Genomic DNA, 26,396 nt, shown 5'->3' with positions numbered 1-26,396 from the left:
CGGTTGATAAACACGGAATGTAACTTGAACACAACACGTCCTCCAAATACAAACCTGATTGAAAGAAATAATGATAATCAAATCCTTGATGACAGCAACCGGGCATGGAAACCACTCGGTAAGTGACAGTTCTTTGATCGGTGGTGATCACCTCTATAGACATGTTAATGGGGTACGGTTGGAACGATAAAGGAAATGGGTACCTGAACAATGTAAAGTAAGTCTAAAATACCACAATAACTATAATCGTAATAAACGAACAATAAAACAGCGGAGAAGCCGTGGATTAAATAAAAAGGCTGTAGTTATCAGCAGGGAGACGTGAATCCCGTGGTGAAGCAAGGAAGGAAATGTAGAGACCGGAGCGACGGACGGCCTTATATAGGCAGGCAGCCAACAACGTGGGAGGCGTTGGGATGGGGGACCCAACGCCACCTCACACGGTGACCGAGCTGCAGGCTATGGACGTATATATGTACGTAAGTAAGATTCAGTTAGCGTTGGGAACCGCGCACCAAATTTCTTGAAGATGGGCCCATAAGTAACAAAGACCATTGGAAAGTTCAATATGGCGGCCGACAGTGGCATCATATCACCGAAATAAGTATGTACATTGGTTTCAATTAGCACAGGGAAGCCGCCTACCAAATTTCGTGAAGATGGGGCCATAAATAAGAAAGTTCAACATGGCGGACGTTGTCGACCGTTATTACCGTTATGTGTAGAATTTCGAAATGAAACCTGCTTAACTTTTGTAAGTAAGCTGTAAGGAATAAGCTTGACAAATTTCAGCCTTCTACCTACACGGGAAGTTGGAGAATTAGTGATGAGTCAGTCATTGAGTGAGTGAGTGAGTGAGGGCTTTGCCTTTTATTAATACATACTAGCAGAATACCCGCGCTTCGCAGCGGAGAAGTAGTGTGTAAAAGAAGTTATGAAAAAGAAAAGAAACAATTTTAAAAATAACGTAACATGATTGTTAATGTAATTGTTTTGTCATTGAGATGAGTGTTGTTGTCATATCTATATATATATCTATCTATCTATCTATCTATATATATATATCTATATATATATATATATCTATGTATATATATATATATATATATATATATATATATATATATATATATATATATACATGTGTACATATATACACACACACATATACTATGGGGTGCCAAACAGGCAAATACATTGATTTTCTGAATATATAAAGTCGGCGTCAGAATATATAAAGTCAAAACTTGAATATATAAAGTCACTGTCGGAATATATAAAGTCAAAACTTTTTTCTGAATATATAAAGTGAAAACTTGAATATATAAAGTCAGCGCTGGAATATATAAAGTCAAAACTTGAATATATAAAGTCAGCATCAGAATATAGAAAGTCAGCGCTGGAATATATAAAGTCAAAACCTGAATATATAAAGTCAGCATCGGAATTTATAAAGTCATTCCTGATTATATAAAGTCAAAGTCAAAATATATTGGTTGAAACAACTCTGAACTGAACTAAGTTAACAAAAACGTATTCAGAAAAATAAATTAAAAAAACAATGTTCGGTTAATGTTTTGAAAATGATGCATGTGCCCTGCCCAGGATTGGTTCCTGCCTTGCGCCCAGTGTTGGCTGGGATTGGCTCCAGCAGACCCCCGTGACCCTGTGGTCGGATTCAACGGGTTGGGAAATGGATGGATATTCCAGCGCAGACTTTGCATATTCCGACGCTGACTTTTTATATTGAAGTTTTGACTTTATATATTCCAGCGCTTACATTATATATTCCGAAATATTCCAACGCCGTCTTTATATACTCAGGTTTTGACTTTATATATTTGGGAATGACTTTATATATTCAAGTTTTGACTTTATATATTCGGGAATGACTTTATATATACAAGTTTTGACTTTATATAGTAAAATAGTCATCATTGCATAACTTTTTCTTTACCATAGAAATTTAAAGACTAAATTCAACTTCCATTCCTACCAAAGATATTTCTGGCGACTAAATAGAACCTACTTATATCCAAATTCGAGCTATTGAGCTGTCGCCTGCCTGCCTAAGTCACCCTCGCTTTGCTCTTACTTTTTTACCGTTCATTTAATCATGGCTAGTGGCGGAAAATTTATAAAATGGAAGGAGGATTACACTGAGAATCGCTTTACCAAAACAATTATTGATGGCGAATCGATTATTCATAAAGATTCAATTGGTGATCTGTTTTTCTGTGTTAACCTCATATTTTTTCATACTTCTTCTCAAACCAAGGGGGTGCGAGGGTAAAATGAATCGAAGCGCTGATCAATGTAATCGTGTACCAGGAAATCATGCATTGACAGAAGTTCCCCTTTGCTTGGAATTGAAAGTGTGATTAAATGCATTATTTTTTAATGCGTTATGGAGCACATGCATCGAAGTTTCTCAGCTGTGCTTGTGCTAAGAAAAGGAAACATTTTAAAAATAACGTAACACGATTGTCAATGTAACCTTTTGTAAGTAGTGCCTGGAGGATTCAGTGTGGAGAAACTCTAGAGACAGCGTGTGTATTAACTTGTGGATTTTTCTGTGAGTATTTGCTAGCAGCGTCACAAAGTCACTTCCGTAAGACTGCGTTAGCTGCGGAGCTCAGCTCAGAGCGAAATGAGGTGAATGGGAGGGGAGATGATGACGTGACTCCCCCACCCTCCTTAACTGTCAATCCCCACAAACACAGTCTCGGAATTTGCATAAGCACAGCCCTTCACCTGCAATTTTAACTTAGTTACAAAGTGATCAAAACTCTCGTTTATATCCTGCGTCCTCTCATTAAACTTGTATCCCGCATCACCCGTGGGCATGACAAACGCCAGTGGCAGCCTGTCTATGAACTTAATTTAAACTTTAGGTTTACACACTTTGTTTCCGAAGTAGCAGCACTCATGAATATGGTTGTATATGTCACCCGCTCGCTTCTTATTGTTTCGCTGCCTTCTCAATTATATAATGCATGTTTTCTTCAGCGCTTTTTGGAGCTCTTAATGGTTTTCTACAAACTGCGTTGACAGTCAGTTCACGTGATTATGTGGGAGGCGTGATGATGTCACATGAAACTTCGCCCCCCACGGCTTTCGAGCTCAACTCTATTACAGTATATGGAGAAAAATAGCTTCCAGTTATGACCATTACGCATAGAATTTCGAAATGAAACCTGCCCAACTTTTGTAAGGAAGCTGTAAGGAATGAGCCTGCCAATTTTCAGTCTTCTACCTACACGGGAAGTTGGAGAATTAGTGATGAGTGAGTGAGTGAGTGAGTCAGTCAGTCAGTCAGTCAGTGAGGGCTTTGCCTTTTATTAGTGTATATATATATATATAGAGAACTACTTAATGGATTTAATGGATTTAGATTGGGGGTTTTTCTGTAATTTGCTTGAATATTTTGGTTAATTTTGTAACTTGTCTACCTCTCCCCACATGTTGGAGCGTACCTTGCCTCAACTTAGCTGGCAATAGGTCTTTCTACAGCAGACATTATCATCTAGAGATTGTTAAGGAGTAATGTTTGATGTTTTTGAGAGAGAGATCACAGTGTAAGTGTTTTAAAGGGTACCTGCTTATTGACAGAGATATCACGGCCACATGCTCTTCTCCCCATGCGGGTGACGTTCTCCCATCACAGCTGAACACGATCAGATACAGTGGCAACGTTTGACGTTGGAGCGTATCTACTTTCTGATTGGCCAGATATACCATGCCAACTTTTTACATTTTTGGCAAAGAAATCACAGCTACATTCGCGCCCTTGATAGCAAAACCTAAAATATTGTACAGCAAGAGGCCCTTGGAAAATTCTTCTCAGTACACATTATTACATTTTTTTAAACTTTTTTTTATTGATTTTTAAAGTTTGTCCTGTTTCACTACTTTGCGGGTGGAGCAGCGGGGGACAGCTAGTTTAACATATTTGCAAGTGTTTTGATGGAGGATGAATACTGGGGCCAACTAATTGGTTTCTTATATTAGTTGAGCGAATATAAAGTCTTTTTCTTTTTACCCCTCAGCTGGTGTCTGGGACTACAAAAATGTTCTAAATCTAAATTTACATCTTCCTTAAATCTACCAGCCTTGTGCTGCACAACACGCAGCTGCCCAATTCTTATTCCTTGCAACTTAAAGGTGGAAATATTCCAACCATCTTATCAGTCTTTGGCAATGCCCATGCCTTTATTCAAATGCCTAAATTTCTGGAGATGCTCTGGAGTCTGTTCCAGGCCATACGTAGTTGAAGCAACTGTCTGACTAGAAAGCATATTTTGCAATCTAATACACCTACAGCCTGCAAGGTGCAGTTTTTGTTTAAATTTACTTCATTGAGAAACTGGTTGTGTCCTTATATGCCATAATTGAAGATTTTTTAAAGGTGAAGTAGGAATACCTGTGATGTGGTGGGAATATAGGTCTGTAGTCAAAGGAATACTATTATAGTTCAGGACAGAGATCCGGAAGTAAGATACCTATTTGGCACGTACGTTAGTAAAACTGTTATTACCAGTGACAACAGGAGAACCCAGTGCCTCTGTATTTTGTATGGAGCTGTAGAACAAGTGACTAGTTTGGCATCTGGGTAAATGCAGGACATTGAGGGACAATGTGAAGTACCCACGATGTTAGGTGCCAGCAAGGAGACTTTTTATTATTATTTGGCTATTGCCTTTATCCATGGAGACTTACAACATTTGAGATACAATTAGTTCCATTTATTTTCTTTTTCCAATTAGAGCACATGCAGGTGAACTGACTTGCTCACGGTCACAGAGTGCCTGTAGAAGCTGAGCATGAACCCACAACCTAAACGTTTGAAGTCCAAAGCTTTAACCAGTACACCACAAATATGTCTGCCAGTGCTCCGGTATGATGGTCTGATGTTTGGAAAGTTGCTTAGCTCTTTACTAGAAGGATTGGTCCAAGAGTGACAGGGCACTTAGGGCTGCTAGGGAAAGTTCTGTTAGGATGATCCTCAAGAGTTCCCAAGTCTGTTTCTTAACCTGGAAGTGGCAGCTCAGATGCTCTCAGAAGACTAATGAAGCAGAAACTTAGATCATATGCCAATTGTACTTGGAATAAAGAGGTCTTCAGCAGTAGGTAGGAAGATAATACAGACTTCAATATACTAGAGTTATGTTTAGCATCATATCAGTTGTATTATTTTTTTATCTGTTGTCTTACATTGTGTAACTTTGTATTTTATATTTTTGTTACAATATGCATATGAGTTTATCTTTGGGGATTAATGAAGTATTTCTAATCTAATCTAATGTACTTTCCTTTATATATATGTATGTATTTTTCCTCGGCTTTGTGTCCAGGTTCTACTCATAAGCATCTCCCACAGGTCACTAAATACATATCAATGATAATATTAAAGGGCATATCTTGTTACCATCCATTAATGTTATTCATGGGAAAGTTGCGTTGTTTTAATGTATTTTTTTACATAAGGCTAACTGTATGTGTACACATTAAATTAATTGATTAATGATTAATTGATAATTTGTAAAGATTGTAGTTATATTTTGGCCGTGAACTTGTTAATAGCACTCAGTGAAAAGCATAATACAAAAAAAAAACCTGAATATAAATAACATGAGGCAACAAGTATATACATATGTACAGTATTGTGAAAATGATTCCAGATCAAACGTTTGCAATAATAGGGCCCTGTGGTATATTAATAGCCCGTAATGAATGTGAATTAAGTTAATTTACTTTTCTTGATTATAGTTGTATAGTCTTTTTAGGAAAAGGCTATTGCTTTTTGATACTATGAGCAATAAAAAACAGGTATTATAAATGGGTGGTCCATCTATTCATCCATCTTCAAAACAGCTTAACCTAATTATAAACTCATGTGGACTTGAAACATATTCTCACAGCATCAGGTGCAAGGCAGGAACCAGCTCCAAATATGGCACCAAAGCATCTTAGGGCACACATGTACAAACATTCATAATGGGTAACTTTAAAGTCCCCAGTAAACATAACATGCACATCTTTAGGTGAAACACTATAGTACCTAGAGAAAAACACTCACAAACACAATGGCAGTGCAACATGCAAAATTCAAATCCAATCTTTTGGTGCTTTGAAACAATAGTGTTAACAACTATGTCAAAAAATAGGTGGATGTACTCTGCAATGTAAAACAATAGGAGTTTAAAATTGACACACTGTGTACTAGTCTATAAAACATTCATAGTAAAAAGTATATTGTGGTTATAACCAGCATCTGCTCCATGATGTATATACTCTAAAGCTTTGACTGCAGTTTACTCCACAATAAACATTTCAAATTGCCGAATTATTACTCATACTTGACAATAAACATGGTGGTCTGTTGTTTTGGAGTTGTGAATCTTGTTACACTAGCACACCCTATCGATAATAATTCGTAATTGAATTAACTTAATCTAACGATAGAAACCTATTTGATTTTTATTTCCTTCGTTTCGTTAGGTGGTATTTCTGAGGTCATAGTTTTCTGTTTTCAGGTAATTATTGTTGTATTGTGCAGAAACGATGACTGCTTAAATCAAGGTGTAGTATTTCACAAAAGCTCTGTCAGAAGTGGGATTCGAACCCACGCCTCCATTCGGAGACCAGAACACCCATTTTACGGGAAGGATTCTATTACCTTGAGTCTGGCGCCTTAGACCACTCGGCCATCCTGACAGTTGTATTTACCACAGAAATGACTTTTGATAGTTTTTATAACAATAGTTTGGCTATAGTTTTGCAAGTAAATAATACATGTATTTAAATATTCGTTGTCCTGGTTTATTCGTGTTAGTTTAAAATGCGCAGGTGCACTGAAAATTTTATGTGAAGCTTACATTATTCACCCTGAGACCATTTAATAAATTGGGAAATTTAAACGGTGACAGTAAAGAAAATTGATCCATGCCTCCTGTACATTTCTAGACTCAGAAAACGGAAAAGTTACTGTATCTGTATGTAAACGGTGATAAGAGGTTTTGGTACGTAGGCTCCACATGATTCCAGGAAAGCTCCACATTAGGTATAACATGACGTGAAACGGCGGTGGACACTGTCTGAAGTATTAATTGCATAGTTTCCAATTTTGGGAGATTATTAATGGACTGTTTATAAACTTGATTCACTGACGGGAACATTTTATTTCCGTCAGGATGCAGACGTGTTCAGAACGGTTACATTACAACAATCGGAAAAAAGATATGCACATTACTTTTATACCATTAAGAATCAATGTCTTGTAACCTTAATCCTTAAAGTCACTGAAGGTAGTGTTCAGTAAAACTATAAACTGGAGACAAGTATTGCACAGGATTTACAGACGGGTTGTGGTGCATTTTGATTGAGTAAATACCACTGCATAATTAAACCTTTAATAGTTCTTTCCCTTACTTATTCGGCATTCACAGCCAAGCCTCCTCATCTACCATGACTAATATAAACAATACGCGCATGTGCGAAAGGGACTGCCCTCCAAAGCAGTAGAGGTGTGCAACATTTCCGGCTGTGAGACGCGTGCAGCAGTTGAGCACCTGCAGTGTGCGCTCGGCACTTCATCTGTTGTGTAACTGGTGAGTGGGAGGGGCTTCGGGACCAGGCGGGCTGTGTTTAAATAGTAGAGTCTGACTGATTATCTAGAGAAAGCGAGCATTCGCTTCACCTTCAAAACATTTGCAGACGCCTTGCAAGATTAGTGGTGCAAATTAGTTGAGAAGGACACTTACCAAATGTCACGTTGTACATAAGCTTGATTTCTGGTTCCAAATATGATTTCTAATGACTCCACATTCCAAGTGGGTTTTCCGAGTGGTGATCAAGCAACACCGGTGGGTAACCCTAAAGAAAAGGACAAAGCGGAGTCGCACAGAGATCAGGTTAGTAATTGATTTTGTGATACTGCGCTGATGGTTCTATTTCCAGGAGATGGAGAAGACATGAAAACTTAATTTGTCCGTTGTCGTTATTTTAATAACTAAATAACCATTGTTTCTTTTACATTATAAAATATAACGTGCCATCTGATCACAACGATGTTATGAACTGAGAACTACCCCGCGGTAAAGGCAGGTAGTCAGAGGAACTATCCGTTTTCTTTCTTAAGCAAGCACGAGTGTGAAGTGTTTCACACTGTGACCATAGTGACTGTACACTACAGAGAGGGTCAGACAAGATTCCGTAATGTTTGTCCAGGGGAGTTAGTGCTGGAGTTCTTTGTTCCCAGCATTCTCTCAATCAGTGGGTGATTCAGCAGGAAGCGTTGGATTTAAAGGTTCTACCTCTTATTTTTGTACACTATTTTTGAATGCAGCGGTATGAACTATAGTAAAGTGTACAAGAGACTCTTCGATTAAAACGATCTTGGTATTGTACCATTTTGATTATCAAATGGTCTGACTGAGGATCCTGCTAAACCCCTCATCAATGACACAAAGCATTGTTAAAAAAATCTATGTGATTGTTTTTTATTTCATTGTAGACAGTAAGAAACCAAGATATTTCGGGTTTTGTCTGGTCAACTTTATTACATTTATTAATATACATGCATTCCTGCATTTGGCTGGCAACATATTCCAAAAAAAGTTGGTACCGGGCATTAGGGCCAGTAATGAAGTATAAAAATACATAATAATATGATTTCAAACAGGTGATGTCAACAGGTGATTGCAGTCATGATTTGGTGCATGAAGGGCAAGGGCACTGTATCAGGAGCCGTCACTCATCAATAGCTGATATAACCACATAGGCAAGGGAGTGTCTTGGCAAATCTTTGTCAAGCACTACAAAACGGAGTTACATTCACAAATGCCACTTAAAACTTTACTGTGCAAAATGAAGCCTAATCTTAATCATGTCCAGAAGCATGTTGACTTCTCTGGACTCAGAGGCATCTGGGATGGACCATCACACAGTGGAAATGTGTATTGTGGTCAGATAAATCAGTATTCCAGATCTATTTTGGAAAAAATGGACACCGTGTGCTCCGTACCAAAGACAGAAATGACCATCTAGACTGCTGTCAACAACAATTCCAAATGCCAAGGTCTGTCATGGTATGGGGCCGTGTCAGTGCCGTTGGTAAAGGTATACCAACATATTTTTCATGGAGGTCCATGCATTTTTCAACAATACAATGCAAAACCAAATTCAATACACATTACGAAGGCATTGCTGCAGAAGAAGAGGGTACAAGTACTGGACTGGCTTGCCTGCATTCCTGACCTCTCCCCAACAGAGAATATGTGGAGAACTTTGAAACAATAAATGCAACGACGCACCCCATACCACTGCACACCTTGTTTGCAGGAAGAATATGATAAAATAACATCAGAAATGCTTTATCTGTTATACACATTAATTTACTGGAAAGTCTTTCTCTTAGAAGCAGTACATTGGTCAGTTTCTGTCATCCCTCCAGTAAATTTTAAATAGTCTAGTAAAATGTAATATTTCTTTTTTCTGGAAATAATTTGTAAATTTTATTTTATGAGAACTTGCAGCTAGAAATAGAACAGAAGCTACAAGTAAGGGAATTTTGAAAGTATTATAGAATTTTCTCAAATTGTTCTTATAGAAGCCAGCAATAGCCTGCAGGGTCTACTAGAATCACCATATTGGTGTGATTGTATGAATGAAAAAAATTAAATCAAACATTTATGAATTGCTTTAGAGGATATTTTAAAATATTGTATGTAAATGAGTCAAATGGAGACACAAAAAGATTTGGGTATCCTTCCCTTCCCATATATTGTAGAAAAGTAGCCTTTTGAGATGACCAAACTGTTTTGAAATACACAGGTAAATTTATCACCAAATTTCTCCACTATACGCTAACACTTCTACCACTCCAGGATATGGACAGTTGTATGTTTTTGACACAGCGCAAGCTACTGCAGTATGCTTACAAAATAAAGCAAACTCTGCATGCAGCGAAAATGTACTTCTCCAGCTAGATTCCATGCTCAGAACCATCGACCCCTTCACTAAATCATACAAACACATGCATGAAATCGTTCAGTCCAATCCAACAGCATTTGTATGAATGGTTTTCAAGGAAAACCCTAGGCAGGATTTACGGCGATACAATGTCCCGACATTGCAGCGATTTACGTCGGAGAAGATGGCGAAACGCCTGCCGAAAGGGACATTTGAATCTATCCCATACGCAACTCCTGTAAACAGATTTCCATGCTCAATATGAATTGCGATCCTATGGTTTACCCACTTTTATTCCATTACGGAGACATTGGCTAGCACAAAGATTTACAACATGTTCCTAATAAAAGAACCACCAAGCGAATAAGGCTTACTCAATGCCAATTTTACGCATACAGATTAGCAATGAGGAATACATTTTAGTATTTTGCACTCCAGTGGCAAACTATTCCAACAGTACGTCGTAGATGCATATGTTAAAACAGAGGGCGCGCATCTCAAATATCTCAGATTAAATCAACAAGATGCGCTGCAAGCAAACTCTGAAAAGAACAACATACGTGTAGTCAAAATGATCATATTACCGTCCACATTTCCAGGAATTCCAAGATACATGCAACAAAACTATCAGGATGCCATGGCCATAGTACGTATATTCGGAAAGCCTGATTTATTTATCACTTTCACATGTAATCCTGCTTGGCTGGAAATTCTACATGCACACTGAATCTTTCAAGAAGGGCGTCAGCTAGTTTACAATTAATTGCCTTGATTTTTGGAATTATCACCTACCTCACTATCCTGAGCAGAGCCATTGTTCACACTTAGCAAAGCAACCATATTAAATGATCCTGCCACCACCATGCTTGACTTTAGGTATTACTTTTAGGCATGATGAAGCATGTTGGCTTTGAGCAAGTCTTATTTAATTAAGACTAAAAGTTCTTCCTTGCTTTCAGCAGACTGTAAGACCTTTTCTCGCATGGAATTGGGGTTGACAGTGTCAACCTGTAAAATTTACACAGACTTGGATTTTTTTTGGAAATGGCTACAATCTTGCCTCCCTGCCTTACATTTCTAATTTGCACAGAATGCCAGTTACTGCCATAGTTTCTGGCATCTCTGAATCCTTACTTATTAGTCTTCTCCCTGCCTTGGCATTATTTCTGGAAGGACATCCTGATCTTTGCAGTGTCCTGGTGAGATTATTATTTCCTAAATATGTACACTTGTTAATGATTTATCTTCATTGTTCCATAACATGTGCAGTGCCCATAAAATTATTGCCTAACCCTCTTTAATCTCAGACTTTTAATAGTAAGATCCCATGGGTCTTTTTATTGTATGTAGACCATGGTTTCCTTGGTATTTTGCAACCAAGAAACCTCCACAAAAATAACACATTTTAATAAAGGCTAATCGGATAGTAACAGATGAAGTAATTACTTGGTAATTGATTGGTTAAATTTGAATATGGCATGGGTTATGCACATGTATGTAAACCAGACACTGAAAGTTTATTTTTAGTTACATTTTCCTTAAAAATTGTACATTTTAACTTAAATAATGTTTGTTAAAAGATATTCAAGATTAAAAATATCTTTTTTTGCAGCCATGACATTAACAAAGCCTGGAATTTCCATATTTGTCTATATTGACTTTTAGTATCCACTATATATGTAGTATTCTATTATTTATTGTTTATAACTGACACACTGCAAATGTAAAGTGACTTTCTCAGATTGGCCTGGAACTTGAATATTATGTTGTACACCGAAAAGCCTAAACCAGAAGTCCATAGGGACCAGTTGTTGATTTCAACTGAGATATTAAAAAGTGTAAATCAGTGCTCACAATGAGAGATGTTCCTTGAAGCTTATGCTAAATGCTCTAACCATTTCCTCAAAGGCAGAACACAAACTTTTAATCATACAAGTATTATAACTTTATAAACATTGTTGTATATTAAAATCAATGCAACCAGTAGTATACATACATGTTTTATTACTTCATTTCAGGTTAAACTTGTTGGGAACAAGTTTGTATTGTTAAAAAAAACATTAAAATGCAGTGACCAGGATTAACTAAGACATCTTTTTATTGCTGCACTACACTGTACTATTTGTGTTATTTATTTGAGTGTTACTTATATTATTTGAAACTCACTCAAACAAAACACATAGTAATGTTAGTTTTTGTCATAGAAGACATGGATGGCCAGGCACACTGGCTGTGGAGGATGGTTACTTACCCGGCCAGAAAGCCATGATAAAGGGAGGACATTTATGGATGGACATCCCAACCGGGTTGGTTAGCAGTACCTTTCCCGGTCGTGAGGCCATTATGAGATGCGAAAGGACACGCATCTCAGCCTGGTTGGTTGCAGGTTACCTTTCCCCACCATGAGGCTGTCAAGGAAGGACAGAGGGATACTTCTTCCTGCGGCCATATATTCCCATTATACACAGGATGGCATCATTCCTCTGGTTGAATTTTTATATTCGCAGGGCATATTGGGCGTTGAAGTTCTGAGGGGCAGCTCTGCTGGGGAAAAATCCCGGTACTTTGCTGGACTTCCGGCTGGTGTGGAAGTGCTACTGATGTGTAGTGCTGTGGTACCAGAAGTACTCCCAGGTCCAGCATAAAAGAAGCTGCCTCTTCTACATCAGGGGTCAGTGTCAGGAGGAGGTGGAAATTGAATGGAAAGGTTAGGAAAGGAACAACACGGAACTGAACTGAACTGATTTATCTGTTGATAAAAACCTGTAGAAGGTATTGTTTAAATTAAAAACATCTTTCCTTGAGTTTTTGACTGTGTGTTTGGCTGTATCTGGGTGTTTGGGGTGCAGGTGCACCCTCTACAGGTCACACTTTATATTAACAACTAGTCTCATAATGTGTCATTACTGTCCTTATACAGAAGTATATGTATTGTCTTTATATTTGCTTTAGATGACTTCTGTTTATTTTTTAAATGCAACTGTGTATGACAGTGAGATAATTAAACCTAGGCGGCATACAGTACATTCAATATGAATAAGTGCTAAATCATGTTATTATGTTAGTATTTTAAGCAGATTTTTAGAGGCAATAATGTTTTGTCACCATGTCAGTAAATTTTGAAATTTGTTTGTACACTTAGTTTAGAAAAGAGATACAGTGAAGCTGCCTGCAGAAAGTCTCAACCTGAGAATGTCACTCAGAGAATGTCGCATTGTTTACCCTTTCTAACAGTGTTCTGTTTGGGGTAAAAGGTGTGGTATAGCAATCTTACAATTTTTTGTCAAAGTTGTTATTTGGGTTATTCCATGTGCTTGTTTATAGATAAACTGGTTATAGATTTTAAGGGATGGTTTATATGTCACTCTCAGAACGCGTTTCCAGCGTTCAGTTGACACGTCCTCTGAGCAGGTCCTCAGAAATTAATGCGACGTGTGTGCGTGTTGCAGTAGCAGCAAATAGTCGGGGGGCACAGTGTGATAAAGTCGGAAAGTAATGTCAGAGTCTCTGTTTACTATCAACATGCGACAGAAAACTGCTTTACGGATCCTACAGGATCAGTGTGCGTGCTTCGATGTTTGATGAATGGTTCGATGTGGTGAAGCAAAATGGCGACATACAAATCCATTCGTGGTGCTTTTATATTCAAGAGTCTCGTAATCCCCATCTTAATGATACGATATATTTTAAAAGTCTCACACTTTCTGTCTGCTGTTTTTTTTTGCATCTTCACAACAGCATCAGAATGTGTGGCGATGTATTTGAGGCACAGAGAAAAAAAAATTAGGAATATAGTCAAAAGATGTATTTTATGATTAATGTAGAAATTTATGTTTAAATCTGGAAATGTCCACTTTAATCTCGTAGTTTATTTTATCATTGAAGTAGACTATCGTAAATGTCGTTTTAAAACAGACCCAGTTGTTAATCGTCTAAGTGCTTCTCCTGCATTGACAGCTGCGGCAAGCAACAATGGCCACACAGAACACGTTAAATTTATGGTATTCCTGCTCTCTGCATATTTAAAATCCTTAGATTTATACTTGATATTACTTTCATGAAGAAATGCATTAAACTATGTATATTACGTTTTACAGATAAATCGTTAACTTCATTTAAATAATGAATACTGTCTCGCAGGGAGTCGCATCATGTTGTTGAATTTAATCATTAAACATAAATACTTTTCAGAGATACTGTGGCAAGGAGTCCTCAGAATTTAATGGGTGTTTCAGGCAATTCACAACAAAGCGAAGCCAAACCGTTCTCACCGTGATGATATCTTGCACTGCCACCTGGTGGAATCTTCCAGATTTACGTAAAGTACACTCGTAAGTACAGGCAGTCCCTGGGTTACGTACGAGATAGGGACTGTAGGTTTGTACTTAAGTTGAATTTGTATGTAAGTCGGAACAGGTACATTATTTTAATAAATGCTATTGTTGACCGAGTAACCAAGTGCTATGCCAGTAAATGATGGGGTTTCACCTCTCTCTGACCTTTTTATTATTTCTACTTTAATTTCAATGGTGATGGTTTTTCTCTTCTTTACTGTATCACCAGCACTTGCATCAGATCGGTGTTTCAGAAACATTGTTGAAGAGTGAAAACAAAAGGTTAAGATGAGCTCTTCTGCACAGCACTGTACACGCTATCACAGCAGGAAGGCACCTGTCATCAACACGTCTGATGTACTGATAAGAGACAACTTCCTGCTATGTACGTAACAGTATAAGCAGGCTTGCTATTGAGAATGAATGGGGGCAGCGATAGGCGATTCACCATTCGCCCTCCACTACAGTATGCTGCCTGCAGCATCCGCCCACCGAGAACGAACACGGTGCAGCCAAAGGCAGGTAGTGAATCGCCCACCACCGCCTCCATTCAACAGGCAGCCAACCGAGGCACACTACAATGCTACCCCTGCCGCCCCGTTCACCCTCAGTGGCCTCCGTTCAGCTACAACCAGGTCACCACTTGCAGCATCACCAGCCGCCCACCGAGAACGAACAGGGCAACTGTGTGTGATGGACGTGCAAAGAAATGCCCCCCCTCCACTCCATCCAGACTGCGTTCAGTCAGGAGCAGTAGCTGCAACGGCGTAGTGGATGGGCAGCGAACTGCCCCATCAAGCCTCCGTCCTGCAGACGAGCGATAGCTGTGGCCCCGGTGTCTATGGCCATGGGTCACTGCTTGCCGCCAGGAGCCACCCGAGGGACACGGGACACTACACTGCGCGAGCAGTGAAATTGCACCTCAACCCCGCCCCCCACCCCCACCCCCACCCCCACCCACACCCACACCCACACCCACACCCACACCCAGTCTCCGTCCCGCCATCGCTGGCAGCGTCCTCAGGTCGAAGATGACGGAGCGGCAGTTACTGAGGTGCATGCGTCGCAGCTGCGGCCCCATTTGTAGGTCGGACGTGCGTAACCTGGGGACTACCTGTATAAACAGTACAACGCTTGTGTAGCAGTAGCATCCGCAGGTCCGCGCATTGCATCGCATTGAGTCAATTGTATCTGGCTGCAGACCGCAGACTCGGCCTTCCACGCCCCCGGCCTTCCACGTTGTTGAGCTGTAGTGCAGAATGGGGGTGCAGGTGTCACTTTATGTATATAAAAGATTTAATGGCATATACTGTATTATATAAACAATTTCCTTTTATTTCATAAACATATTGAACTTGTGTTTGTTAAGTTAAATGTAATATTTTTATTGTATTATTTGATTTAATAAAGATTGGTTTAAAAAAAAATATTTTCATATTGAGTGTTCACACAAAGAATTTTGTCATTTGTTTAAAAAATAATTGCTACCTTTTTATGTTACAGGAGTCCTTTGGGAATGATTGCCATCACACAGTATGTTATCAGCGGCATACATTTGAGAACTTGGGATATGAATCCGACAGACCGATCTCCCGGTATTCTACACCATCTAATACCACCAAAATTACTATTGATATAACAGGCATGACATGTCAGTCTTGTGTGAAAGTAATAGAAGAAAGATTGCCCAAAATCGAAGGGATAGTGGCTGTAAAAGTATTCCTGGAGACGAGAAAGGCTGTTGTGGAATATGTTGCTTCAGTCATTAGTTTGCAGCATATCTGTAAGGAAATTGAGACAATGGGCTTTGGTGCATCTATGGCTGTTAGCAGATGTGGCTCATCAACCAAAAGGAGCTTGTTACCAGGAGAGTCTGTTGTCAAGATTCAGGTGGAGGGCATGACATGTCAGTCTTGTGTCAACTCCATTGAAGGAATGATTGGCAAACTGAAGGGTGTTTTGAGAATCAATGTGTCTCTGAGTAGTCAAGAAGCCATCATTGTCTACATGTCTAACACAATTCAGCCTGAGGAGCTAAGAAGGCAAATTGAGGACATGGGTTTTGTGGCTTTACTAAGAAACAACTTAGATTCCTCTAATTTGGAATATACAGATATTGAAAGTCTACAAAGGAATACGGATTTTGCTCAAAATTCTCTCAACAGTGTAAATTGTGAGAAAACTGCAACTGTAAAAATTGAAGACCTGCACCTTTTATCTAGTTTCCATAACATTGAAAAAAATTTGTCGACATTGCCAGGCATTAAAGATATTAGACTGTCCCTTGAAGCCAGCAGTGCTGAAATTCATTATAATCCAGGATTGCTTACATTAAATACATTGAAACGATACATAGAAAGCCTCCTACCTGGCAATTTTAATGTCTGCCTTGGTAATGAGAATGACAAAACAGGATTGGTTAATATATCATCTCCAGAACTCATGCCAGGTTGTCCAACACTGAGAATTAAAAAGGACCAAACAAAACATCAGTCTGCTATCATTTTTATTCGAGGAATGACTTGTAACTCCTGTGTGCAGTCAATAGAAGAGAAGATTTCAAAAATGAAAGGTGTCCATAGTATAATAATATCTTTGGCTGAAGAAAAGGCCACTGTGCAATTTGATCCAACACTATCCAAAGCAGAAGACGTGATGTTTGCAATAGAAGACATGGGATTTGAAGTACATACGTTTGGTAATGACCCAGCAATTTTCACAATGCTTACTTTCACAGATCTGTCAATCTTTTCTATGTTCAAGAAAAATTATGTTCTGTAGTGTAATAACACTAAACAATATATAATATACATTTCTGAGTGATCTGAATCCCCATTTAATATATAGTTAAAAGTAAATTACTTAAACTGCAGTTTCATGGCAGGCACCTACACGTAATTTAATGTGTTATTTACTTATAATGGGGGAAAATGCAGAGTAGCCATTTAACCTAAAAACATTTATTTGGACTTGGGTAGGAAGTTAGGGACAAATCCATGTGAATCTCTTGAGAAAATACTAGTTAGCCTAGGATCATGAGAATCAAAAATATTTTACATTTTAGAAAACTTAGAAACTATCACTTAAGTATACAGTAAGATATGATGTCAAGAAGATGGCATTTTTCTAGCCAAGTACTTACTAACATTTACTATAGGAATCTTTAAAAGCAGGAGACCTGGGTTCTTTTCTTTGGTCCTCCCAGTGTGGAGTTTGCATGTTCTGCCTGTGTCAGTTTGGGTTTCCTCCAGGTACACCGGTTTACTCCCACAGTCCAAAGACATGCAGGTTAGGTACATTGGCAATTCTAAATAGTCCCTAGTGTGTCCAAGGTGTGTGTGTGCGCGCGCCCTGAGATGGGCTGGCACCCTCCCCGGGGTTTGTTTTCTGCCTTGTGCCCTGTATTGGCTGGGATTGGCTCCAGCAGACCCCCTGTAGTTATGATATAGCGGGTTGCATAATGGATGGATGGATGGATGGATCTTTAAAAGCTTTCTTAATGTTGTGTGTTTAAAGTAAACAAAAGTGATCCTAAATGTGTTTTATAACAACTTGCACTACCTCTTACTTTATTAAAAAGATTGATATGTTAACACTTATTTTAAATGTTATTATCCATGACAAATGAGTTATATTTTGTGTACATATAATTATATTATTATTATTATAATCAATGATTACCTTTTTGGTCATTGTTTATGTTATAACTATAGTACTTATCTTTAAACTATATTTCATGTATACGTTTAGACATATTTTCATTTAAATCATGTTTTACTCAGTCTCTCTACATAATTTCTTTTTTCAACACAATGTCTAATATTTTAGGATCTGAAACTACCTCTCTTTTATAGTTACATTTTACTTACAATGGTACTTAGGGGGTGGGTGAAATAAACAAAATTATATATCATGATATTTACAAAATTTTGGACAGTAATGGTATATATTACAGCATGGACAAAAAATCTAAAATTGTATAAATTAAGTCCTTCTAACTTAATTTGTATCAGTGATCTTAATTTTTATATATATATTTTTTAATTCAGATCAGACCATATTTATTTTTATTGTATTTGAACAGTCATTTAAGCTACAATTAAATAATCAAACTGAGAAGAAATTTACCAAATAATAAATGCTGTTTTAGAATAAAACCTGTCTGACAGCAGTGCAGACTAAATAAAAAAAAAAAATCCTCAATATGCCATCTCAGGTGTAATGTTTTCACTCAACTTGGAATACAAAGTATGCAGATAGCATCAAAGTGTGCCAAGTGTCTGAGAGGACCAAAGCTGTCAGTATATGAAGCACACAACCAGCACCAGTGTGATGTGGGAAAATAGTAGTTGTGAGATGGAACATTGTGGGCGGAACAAGCTGCGCGTACAGAGTCCAGTGCTGAGGAGCACAGTACACATCGGGTTGACGCTGGCTGTGTACTTTGTATTCCAAGGTGTGTTGTGTGTGGGGAAAAAAATTGCAACACACAGACTTTATTTTCAATAATGTATGCAAAAGCAAGAAATAAACAGTCGACTTTCTTTGCTTGCTTATGTATCTCCTATAAAACCATATACATGTGATTCGACTTGTGCAAGTTTATATGTGTGTGATTCAATATATGTGCTGGCATTTCAATACAGTTTTTTTCTTTTCTTAAAGGCACTTGATTTGTACCAAGTAGTTCAAGTACCATGTTCCATTTGTTCTTCCATGTTCACAAAGAAAGCCCACTATTCATTCTCACATTTGTACAAATTTCTGGGTTTGCAGTCATATTGTGAATGAGCCACCTCTATGTTCGTACATTTGTTCTCCTTGCCCAACACAAAATTGGTGCTGGTGATGTACTTTATATTCCAAGTGTGTGAAAACCATTGCAATCCAGTTTCAAATGTGTTTACTTACTTTTTTGGCTAAATAAAATAACTGGGGCACCAATAGTTTTCATATTAGCATTGAAACTTTTTTATTAAATGTATAGAAAAAATACTAGTGATTATAATTTTTATTTTTTTCTGTGATTATTGTATAGTTCTCTGGGGGAGAGTGAGGCAGGCAGCTCATTCAAGTTGCAACATACAATGAGTGCAAGTGTGTGTATATGATTGCGTATATACATCTGCAAACCATATATATATAGTATTTTTTTCCTGAAACAATTTTTGGGAATGCTGTTTTTAATCCCAACGATTTCAGCAATTATCATTCTATTTCCAGTGTTTCCTTTAACTTATAGTGTTGTTGCCTCACAACTTCAAGACCATATGAACATTAATAAATATTTTGAACATTTTGTTTCTTTTTTCTGTTCTGAACTTAGCACTGAAACAGCCCTGGTTAGAGGAACAAATGATCTCCAGGCTACTGATTCCAGATTACTAAGTATTCTTATCCTTCTTGATGTTATCTTGGCATCTGTATTATTTCTTGCACGTTCTTATTGGCACACCTGTCTTTTCTGAGGGTAACTGGTACTGCTCATTCATGGTTTCAGTCTTACTTAACTGATAGATTTTAATTTACTCAGCAGAATAGCGTGCATTTCTCACAGTTCACCTGGTACCCATGGTGTGCCCCAGGTTCAGTACTGGTTACACTGAGCAGTTTGCTTAATGCATCTGGTCTCATTTAATACGTTGCATATCGTAAGGGGAGACTCGCTCTTTGATTCTGTTTACATTTTTATAAGATGCACGCCCCCAGCCTTCAATTTCATGGACATTATTAAAGTGAACTAGTGCTCAATGTTAAATTGCTTCTGGCACTCTCACTGCATTATTGAATTGTGTCTTATTTTAGAACAATGAAAACCTGGTCAGCCTAGTACTGGGCCCATTGATTTTTTTTATCACTTACCCCACTTTTGTTCAATCTTGCATCTTCATGGTATTCAGTTTCATTGTTTGGTTAGTTGTACCCATGAGATTAAAATTTGTATCATACATCATCTGCTCAAACTTAACATTGCCAAGTCTGAAATTCTCCTTGTGGGCTGTTAAGTTACCCTTCAATTCAAAATTTGGAAATGTTAATATCTGTATTGACACCCCTGTTCTTTACGCCTTCAAATCCTACCTTTTATTACCTTCCTAACATTTTAAGTTTTCATCCCTCACTCTCCTTATCTGCAGCTGAGATTCTAATTCATGCATTTGTTACATTAAGGCAAGGTTATTGTAATGCTCTATTCTCTTGTATATCAGCTAAATTTGTAAACAATCTGCATGCTTATTGAGTCAAACTAAGGTTCATAGTCACATTAGGCCTATTCTGTGCAAATTTCTTTGGTTTCCAGTTAATTACCATATTGATTTTAAGATTCTTGTCCTCACATACAAAGCACTTATTTAAAATATGCTTCTTACAGATTATACACCCTTGTATGTCCTTTCAGTTTGCCTGTCTTCTATGGAAGGTTAAGCTTTTAGTTGTGCTCCTCCTCAACTCTTGAACTGCTTCCTGAATTATATCCAGACTCTTGATTCTGTGTCTTTGTTTACATTTTAAGGCCGTTTTGGAATTGCCTTTTCAGTGCCATAGATGTTATCTTTGTAAATTGCTCTCATTACTTATTTTATTGTGCGTTAGTTAAAAGATGTGTTTTATATTGTATTTATTTACTTACTTGTACTGTTTTGTGGTTTTATCTTGTAATGTGTCATTGAGTATATAGAAATTAAATGCATTATTATTGTTGTTGTTAAAAAACAACTCATTCATGGCCAGCAACCACATTCCATTGGTCTTTCCATTTTCACAAAGAAAGCCTACTGTGCATCCTTGGCCTTTTTTTTTTTCTTCCCCATCTCTACTGATGTACTACCACATGCTACATTGTGGCAGAAGGTATCTAAACACCAACTTCCCACCACATCACTAGAACATGTTAATCACATTTTCGACAAGTAGCAATGGTGTCTTCCTTAATGTGCATTACTTGCAGTAAAAATTATATTTAAAATATCTCACAGTCGACAAATTTCAACCAGTGTACTCCACACCACTACTTTCCTGCTTTCTTCTTTTATTTTGCTTAAGGATTATTATAGATTTTTATTAAATTGGTTGAGTGTAGTGTAGTGGTTACACATTTAGAAAAGTAAGTCAACATTTTTTTTAGGTGGTAGCACTACCATTGTGCCTTGATGGGGTCTTACCACAGTAATAAAAAAGTAAATGGACAACTTTGTAGAAAGTGAGTCAAATTCAATTACAAAGAACAGTTGACTCTCTGATAACATTTTACAAATATAACATGGCTGTCTGATCATCATGTTCGGAATATGTGTAATACTTTTATAATTGCGGATTGCTTCTCATCTCTCAGCCCCTTTAATTTAATCTCCAGTCTCTGCGTTGCAAGTAGTATCTGCACATTGTAACTTGTTTGTATAAAAAAGCAACCAGGCTACATGGGTTACTAAATGTCCTGTTTCTACCATGACCTTGCAAAGGGTAAAGCAGCACCAACAATTGGATAAGGTTGGTGAATATTTAAGCAGTGCAAATCATCATGCACCAATTACTGTAAGAGAAAATTTTCACACACTTATGACTACCACAAACTGATGAGACTTTTATACTGCAGAAACAGATTAGGATAAAACAAATTCCATATTGTAAGATTGTTTACATTTGGATTAGTCAGTATCGATAGCTTTTCAGGCACACCTTGGTATACCCTACAAACTTTTTCAGTTTCTGTCTTAGCCTTTTCCATAAAAAGAATGAAGTGGTGGTGGCTCTGAGGCTAAGAATCTGTGCTGGTGTGTGGAAGGTTGCCAGTTTAAATCCCATAACTACCAGAAAGGATCCTGCTCTGTTGGGTCATTGAGCAAAGCCCTTAACCTGAAAATTGCTCCAGGGATGTTGTACAATGCTTGGCCCTGCGCTCTGACTGCCAAAGGTCATGTAAGAAGACAACTTCTCCTCAGGGATCAAGACAGTATATCAAAAAATCAAAATACATATATGTTTAGAAACAGAATTTCTGATTAGATTCTACAGAATAAACATGGAATAGTGAGATGATGTTTATACTGATTCAAGTTACATTTTGTATTGTATATCTCTGTATGAAGTATTCACTCATCTGTACATCTAAGAAAAATAATATTGAACTTGTGCCAAAGGAAGACATCTTGAGGTAGACCTGGTAGCTTGCTTGAAGGAGCATGCTGTTGTTAGACATGTAATAAAGTGCACATACAAAAAATTGGGCTTGCTTTTATTGTATGTACAGTACGCCAGGTTATAGTGTAAATATATTTTTGGAAATTTAACATACAGTTTAACAGTGTAGATTTTTTTTCTGTTTATCTAATATAGAGTACATATACCTACAGCTAATGTATTTGGCTTTAGATTGAAATGTTCTTTATATAGTTTAATAAAATTCACATTTATGATTTGCATGCACACAAGGCTAAGAAAGTCCCAACTGAGATCGGTCCTATTTGTTGTGTCTAGTCTGATCCTTCCATAAAAATACATGTATAGCACAATAGTTATACAAGAATAAACAGTTTTTTCTTATTAAAATGAAGTGAATGTTTATCACCAAGAGATATATCATGAAATCGAAGTGCCAAACATTAACTGAATTAAAATCTTAAGCTTATACCTTTCTTTGTAATAAATCCTTGTTCTAATATTGCTATACTACAAGGAAAAAAAAAGTTTTTCCAGATTTGCTTATTTATGTCTATGGCTGAGGGAAGGCAGTGTTTATGCCAGCCGCATGTTGTAAACTGGAGGTACCAGTCTTAAAGAGGATGCTAGTCAACTGCTAGTCAACTTATTCTTACATGGTCTCAGACAAGGCTAATTTAGAATTGCCTGTCAACCTAAAATGATAGTGTTTGAGATCTGGGAATAATCTGAAGTACCTGTAAAAAAAAAAAAAAAATTCAATATGAAATGGAGAAAAAGTAAAACTCTACAGTTTGCTGGATGGGATTTGAACCCAGGACTCTGGATTTGTGAGATAACAGCACTAAGTAACAATTTACACCATTGAACAGAATATTGTTATCATAATTAATCACTAATATTGTTATTATAATTAATCACTATTTTTTAAAACGCTTTAACAAAGAGCATTCTCACAATGTATACCCTAAGAAATAACCAAAAAGAGAAGCACATTCCAATTTGATTCTTATGTTGTTTAAAGAGTGACACAGTGGCAGTGCTGCTGTTCAAAGTTTGTATGTTGTCCCCGTGTCCATGTGGATTCTTCCCAGACTCCCAAGGCATGCAGGTTAGGTGAACTGTAGTTGCTAAACTGAACCTACTGTGTGCATAGGGGTGTATGTGCTCACCCTGCGATGGACTGGTGCCCTGTGCAGGTTTTGTTCCTGCCTACAACAACAACATTTATTTATATGGCACATTTTCATACAAAAAAATGTAGATCAAAGTGCTTTACATAATAAAGAATAGAAGAATAAAAGACACAGTAAGAAAATAAAATAAGTGAACATTAATTAACATAGAATAAGAGTAAGGTCCGATGGCCAGGGTGGACAGAAAAAACAAAAAAAAAACTCCAGACAATGAGACCGCCCAGCCCCTTCTGGGCATTCTACCTGACATAAATGAAACAGTCCTCTGTATTTAGGGTTCTCACGGAAGGACTTCTGGCTTTTAGTCCATCAATGTTGGAGCATCGTGATGCTTTCAGTGCGCCACCACCACAAAGAAACTGGAAAAAGAAACGGAAGAGAGAGTAGGGGTCAGTATGGATTTTACAGCCACCATGAATAGTTATTATGATGAATTGAACATACAGAGTATCAGGATTAAGTTAAAGTGAAGTTATGAAAAGGCCATGTTAAAGTAATGTGTTTTCAGCAGTGTTTTAAAGTGCTCCACTGTATTAGCCTGGCAAATTCCTATTAGCAGGCTATTCCAGACTTTAGGTGCATAACAGCAGAAGGCTGCCTCACCACTTCTTTTAAGTGTAGCTTTTGAAATTGTAAGGAGACACTCATTTGAGGATCTAAGGTTATGATTTGGAATATAGGGTGTCGGACATTCCGATATATAAGATGGAGCGAGATTATTTAAGGCTTTAAAAGCCATAAGCAGAATTTTAAAGTCCATTCTGAAAGACACAGGTAACCAGTGTAGTGACATCAAGACTGGAGAAATGTGTTTGGATTTTCTTTTCCTAGTTAGGATTCTAGCAGCTGCATTCTGCACTCGTTTTCAAATGATTTATGTCTTTTTTGGGTAGTCCTGAGAGGAGTGCATTACAGTAATCTAAGTGACTGAAAGCAAAAGCGTGAATTAATTCCTCAGCATCTTTCAATGATATAAGAGGTCTAACTTTTGTTATGTTTCTTAAGTGAAAAAATGCTGTCCTAGTGGTCTGATGAATATGCAATTTAAAATTCAGGTTACAGTCAACAGTTACCCCTAAGTTTTTTACTTCCGTCTTAACTTTTAATCCTAATGTTTCAAGTTTATTTCTGATAACCTCATTGAAGCCATTATTGCCAATCACTAAAATTTCAGTTTTCTCTTTATTTAGTTTGAGAAAATTAATATTCATCCATTCAGAAATACCAGTAAGACATTGTGTTAGTGAACCGAGAGAGTCGGTGTCATCAGGTGCTATTGATAAGTACAGTTGTGTGTCATCAGCATAGCTGTGGTAGCTCACGATGTAACCTGAGATAATCTGACCTAACGGAAGCATATAGATTGAGAAGAGCAGCGGACCCAGGATACAGCCTTATGGAACACCATATAGAATATCATGTGTCTTTGAGTTGTGAATACCACAATTAACAAAGACGTTTCTCCCTGTCAGGTAGGATTCAAACCAATTTAAGACACTGCCAGAGAGGCCCACCCATTGTCTAAGGCGATTTCTAAGAATGTTGTGATCAATGGTGTCAAATGCGGAGCTCAGACCGAGGAGGATGAGAACAGATAAATGGCCTCTGTCTGCATTTACCCGCAAGTCATTTACTACTTTAACGGGTGCAGTTTCTGTGCTGTGATTTGTTCTAAAACCTGACTGAAATTTATCAAGAATAGCATGTTTATTTATTTTTTATTTTTTTTATATTTTTTATTAATTTTATTACAATCCATATAAAGCAATCAAGTTTTTACAAAAAGAAGAATTGAGTTAAGAATAGATCGATCCCCATCCCTGAGAGAGAGAGCAAGCCAAACGGCGTAAAATTTTTAAGACTTGAATAGCATGTTTATTGAGGTGGTCCTTTAATTGCAAAATGACTGCCTTCTCTAGAATTTTACTTAAGAAGGGCAGGTTAGAGATGGGTCTAACATTTTCAAAAGCAGAGGGGTCAAGATTATTTTTCTTGTGCAGGGGTTTAACTACAGCAGTCTTAAGACAGTCTGGGAAGACCCTCATATTTAATGACGAATTTACAATGTCAAGAACATTGTCAATTAGCACGCCTGATACTTCCTTGAAAAACCTTGTTGGTATTGGATCAATGACGCAGGTGGAGGGTTTCAGTTAAGAGATTATTCTATGTAAATCAGGTAAATCTGTCCTGGTGAAAGAATTTAATTTGTTTATAACAAGAGTACTGGGGCTTAGGAGGTTCCGCAGTGTTGGGGAGATGTACTATGTTATTTCTAATATCATTAATTGTCTAGCACCCAGTGATTCATGGGAGAGGCTCCAACTGATCCACAACCCTATACTAGGTTTCAAACATTGATGGATGAATATAATTTCATGTACTGCAGGTACTTGGACTTAAATTTTAAGAAAGATTTTATTCTGTGTCCCAGAATTGGGTTAAATACATTTGACAATGATTGAACCTAGTATCATGAAACTTCTTATCACATTCAAAATTTTCAAGGCAACCTCCTTCTTTTAGGAACGAAAAAATTGTATGTGACTACGTTATCTTCATTTCATCAATTTTCTAATTTTATATGAACTGATAACTGTTTGGAAATTAATTGCATGTGTAATTTTACAGCTTTGCTCTCTGAAATCTTGACAAACCATTGCTAGTAAGTCCACTTTATGTTATACATTTTTCTAGCTTCCTAGCCATTGTTTTTTCTAGCACGACTTTATGTTAT

The 26,396-nt window shown here is 37.4% G+C and overlaps 1 protein-coding gene and 1 non-coding gene across 4 annotated transcripts in view; one reads left to right on the top strand and one right to left on the bottom strand.

Moving 5' to 3' along the window:
• The window catches only part of atp7b (ATPase copper transporting beta), a 146,849-nt gene that overhangs the window by 17,832 nt on the left and 102,621 nt on the right, over positions 1-26,396 (top strand). For 2 of the 3 annotated variants that reach the window (XM_039745225.1, XM_039745226.1), the window contains one exon: positions 15,810-17,004. In XM_039745225.1, the coding sequence (XP_039601159.1) occupies positions 15,810-17,004 (1,195 nt within the window). Of the gene's footprint in view, positions 1-7,699; positions 7,914-15,809; positions 17,005-26,396 lie in introns of those variants that run through there. The other variant, XM_039745224.1, reaches the window with a different exon arrangement.
• On the bottom strand, positions 6,605-6,717 carry trnal-caa. Its single transcript has 2 exons — positions 6,680-6,717; positions 6,605-6,650 (listed from the first exon to the last, which is right to left on the bottom strand). It is a non-coding gene; the product is annotated as a tRNA-Leu (tRNA).

The sequence above is a fragment of the Polypterus senegalus genome, chromosome 2 (assembly GCF_016835505.1).
Source record: "Polypterus senegalus isolate Bchr_013 chromosome 2, ASM1683550v1, whole genome shotgun sequence".
NCBI classification, from domain to species: Eukaryota; Metazoa; Chordata; class Cladistia; order Polypteriformes; family Polypteridae; genus Polypterus; species Polypterus senegalus.
The sequence above is the reverse complement of the archived record's forward strand: the minus strand, read 5'-3'. Positions and strand labels throughout refer to the sequence as shown.